Source organism: Monopterus albus, unplaced genomic scaffold (assembly GCF_001952655.1).
Source record: "Monopterus albus unplaced genomic scaffold, M_albus_1.0 scaffold30.1, whole genome shotgun sequence".
Taxonomy (NCBI): domain Eukaryota; kingdom Metazoa; phylum Chordata; class Actinopteri; order Synbranchiformes; family Synbranchidae; genus Monopterus; species Monopterus albus.
The window spans coordinates 90,582-93,872 of record NW_018127910.1 but is presented as its reverse complement, the minus strand read 5'-3'; the positions used below and the strand labels follow the sequence as shown (position 1 = coordinate 93,872).

Below are 3,291 nucleotides of genomic sequence, written 5' to 3'. Positions count from 1 at the left end.
TTCCATTATTAACATGCCCACTGTTGCCGTTCCAGTGTCCATTTGTAATGTGATTGTAAATAAGAGCACCATTTTCATCTTCACAGAATTGGTTGATGAGCTTAGACTCAAGTGCTGAAACAAGAAAATAAGAAATCTGTTAATTTTTAGGGACTTTACAACCTGTCAGCTGAAAGCAATTGTAGTGATATTTATAACATCTGAATGTGATTATCACCTGGTAGCGTATTGAAGTCATCAATGAGGTACATGTGTTCACTGTCGGGGTCAGAGGCAATGAGGTTGAGTTCTCGCAGGAACTCAGCCTGTGTAGGATCAGAAGAATTGACAATCCCCAGGGCATACATCTCAATATTTGCAGCATGAGCCTCCCGCACAGCTATGTCGAGTTTGACAGGCTCTCGTTTGTCAGTCTGACCATCAGTGATGACAATGGCTACTTTTCTGACTCCAGGCCGAGCACTGAAGAAAGCATCCTGGGTTGCCTTTCTGATGGCCGTGCCAGTGTAGGTGCCCTCACCCACATAAAGCATTTTTCTGATTGCCTCCTTGACGTCCTGTTTGTTCATGTAGCGAGCCAAGTTGAATTCCAAATGGACATCCAGACTGTAGAGGACCAGTCCAATTCTGGTGGCGTTGTGTCCAACTGTGGTCCGGTCCACCAACCTGGTGACAAAGTCCTTGATGATTTCAAAGTTCTCAGGGCCGACACTCTCAGAGCTGTCGATGACAAACACAAGTTCCATTGGCCTGTCCTTGCACTTGATGCCGCATCCTGAAAACAAGCACATATTTTTAACAATTGTATATAACATTTCTTTGTAGCAACCTGAATAATGGTATGTCCAGTACTCTGGTTTACCTAATGCATTAGACAAAAGTAACAGCTCCGTAAGGATGTACTTAGCCAATGGGCTGCTTTGAGCTAAATGCTAATATCAGCATGCTAACATTATCACAGTAACATTACAGTCTTAGCTGAGATTGTTAGCTTGCTAAAATGATATAATTAACACTACAAAAGTACAGCTGAGGCTGATGAGAATTTCATTAGTTTGGCAGGTATTTGGTTCTAAACCAAAGTACTGGACAAACTGAAATTTTGACTTTTTTCTATCCAGTATTGAGATATTTCAGTCTGGACCAAAATGTTGGACTGATTGACAGTTCGATTAGAAAAAAAGAAAGAAAAAAACCTGTAGTTTATACAAAATGCTGCTGCCAGAATTTAAACCAAAAATGACAATGAAATACCTACTGTTTACTGTCAATCTAAAGTACCAGCATCATAAAACTATTTAGTTTTTTTTTTTAGATTTACATGCCAAATTTCTTAATTTATTTGGTTTAATTTTATTTTCTTTAATATGTACTGAATATGAGTTTTCATAGAGTTGGATACACCCATACTACACATTTTCACGCCCACAAACTAAATTGAGTAATCCCTTTGTCTCTTTTTGTTAATGTCTGTTATCTCATATTCTATGTTATGTCCTTTGCCCTGTAAATGTGTTATTATTCATGTTGCAATAAAAAAATAAATACATAAATAAACTACCAGCACCTTAAAGGTTTTAGAAGGTTATACTAATAAATTAGATTGGACTTGTGGTCTTACCACAGATTTCTTTGATCAGCCTAATAATGTCTTCTCTCTGAAAAATATAAAAACATTTAAATCAGTATAACATACATTGAGGAGTGGTTCACCATTTTATAAATTAAAGAACTTACTGTGAGGCCTTGTTCTCCTTTTGCACCTGGCCTCCCCTGGGATTGGAGAAAAGTTAAAAACAGTGTCACTGTTTCTGTTCTGTGCTATGAGTGTTATTCTCATATGATGGTATGAAGGTGATGAAGGTGATGGTTGTGAAAATGAGTATTATTATTCAACATGTGATTCCTACCATATCAAACTACTGATCAGTTTTGAAGGTATACTTACTCTCTTATTGGACACACTTCTTTAAACTCACTGCTCTAGATTATGAGAAGTATCAAGCCTATCAACCCTGCATTTATTTCTCAATTTACTCCATGTGCATCTCAGCACATTTTACAAGAAAAGACCTGTTTTACTTACTGCTTCACCAGGGACTCCAGGATCTCCCGTGTCTCCTTTTGTACCTTTCGTACCCCTCTCACCTTGTAATCCACGGTCACCCTGTAACATTGGGAGATATATTATCCACCAGAAACCAGTTAGACACATTTCCACAAAATATTTGAAAACCTACACTTTCATGCCTCACCTTAGCACCAGAAAGGCCATGTCCTTGATGCCCTCTAGGGCCAGTCATACCTTGAGCTCCTGGTTCGCCCTGGAATTAGACACAACTTTTAGTGAATCATCCAGGAGAGGATAAGGATAGTTACCTTTATTGGCCAAATATATTGCACACAAGGAATTTGTTTCTGGTACAGAACCGATGGCAGCCATCTGCGGTGCCACCTCAACAATGGTTCTAACCATCGGGGGGGTTCAGTGTCTTGCCCAAGGACACTTCGACATGTGGAATACCAGCACCAAGATTCAAACCTTCAACCTTCTGGTTGGGAGACAACTGCTCTACCCACCGCACCACTGTTGCCTCCCAGAGAGATTTATCCAGACTCTTGAAAGATCATAAATTATTGCCAGATACGTCCTGCAGCTAGTGTGTCAGTCAGTTTTGTATTACACAGCATGTCAACACAAATTAATTGCATCATATTGCTGCACTCTTTCTTGCTGTGAACAAGAACATTCAAATGCCAATTAATCCCGATAACGAAAAGGTTGTTACAGTAAGTGTTTGAAGTACAGCATTTACCTTTGGCCCTTGAATACCTTCTCCGGGCAGTCCAGTTGGACCAGGAGGTCCTGGCTTCCCAGTATTACCCTTAAAACAAATGTTAACAAATATAAAAGTAATCACACCGCTGGTTTAAAAGAGGCAACAAATAATTAGTGAACTTGCATATAGTAAATGACCAGATAAATACACAGTACAATCTCTGCCTTATATACCAGTAGGGGTTCATTTATCTTATTATCAGCTGTAATTCAGATTTTAACTTTAATTATAATTAGGTAATGAATGGTAAATAATGTTTCTTACTGGTGGACCTGGTAAGCCCTCTCCAGGTGGGCCAGGCAAACCTGGCAATCCTCTATAGCCAGCGTCCCCCTTGAACAGACATTACATCTTCAAATGGATTATGATCATCATCATACATACACACACACAATTCCACATAAACAAACAGACACCTAGCCAAAAAAAAAATGAGTAGGCACAAACTTTG

The 3,291-nt window shown here is 39.1% G+C and overlaps 1 protein-coding gene across 1 annotated transcript in view; it reads right to left on the bottom strand.

The window, feature by feature from the left end:
- Window positions 1-3,291, bottom strand: part of col28a2a (collagen, type XXVIII, alpha 2a) — a 16,724-nt gene that overhangs the window by 2,802 nt on the left and 10,631 nt on the right. The window contains exons 25-32 of the mRNA XM_020596411.1: window positions 3,105-3,173; window positions 2,817-2,885; window positions 2,256-2,324; window positions 2,087-2,167; window positions 1,738-1,773; window positions 1,622-1,658; window positions 218-775; window positions 6-114 (exon numbers count right to left, since the gene is read on the bottom strand). Of these exons, the coding sequence (XP_020452067.1) occupies window positions 6-114; window positions 218-775; window positions 1,622-1,658; window positions 1,738-1,773; window positions 2,087-2,167; window positions 2,256-2,324; window positions 2,817-2,885; window positions 3,105-3,173 (1,028 nt within the window). The remainder of the gene's footprint in view (window positions 1-5; window positions 115-217; window positions 776-1,621; window positions 1,659-1,737; window positions 1,774-2,086; window positions 2,168-2,255; window positions 2,325-2,816; window positions 2,886-3,104; window positions 3,174-3,291) is intronic.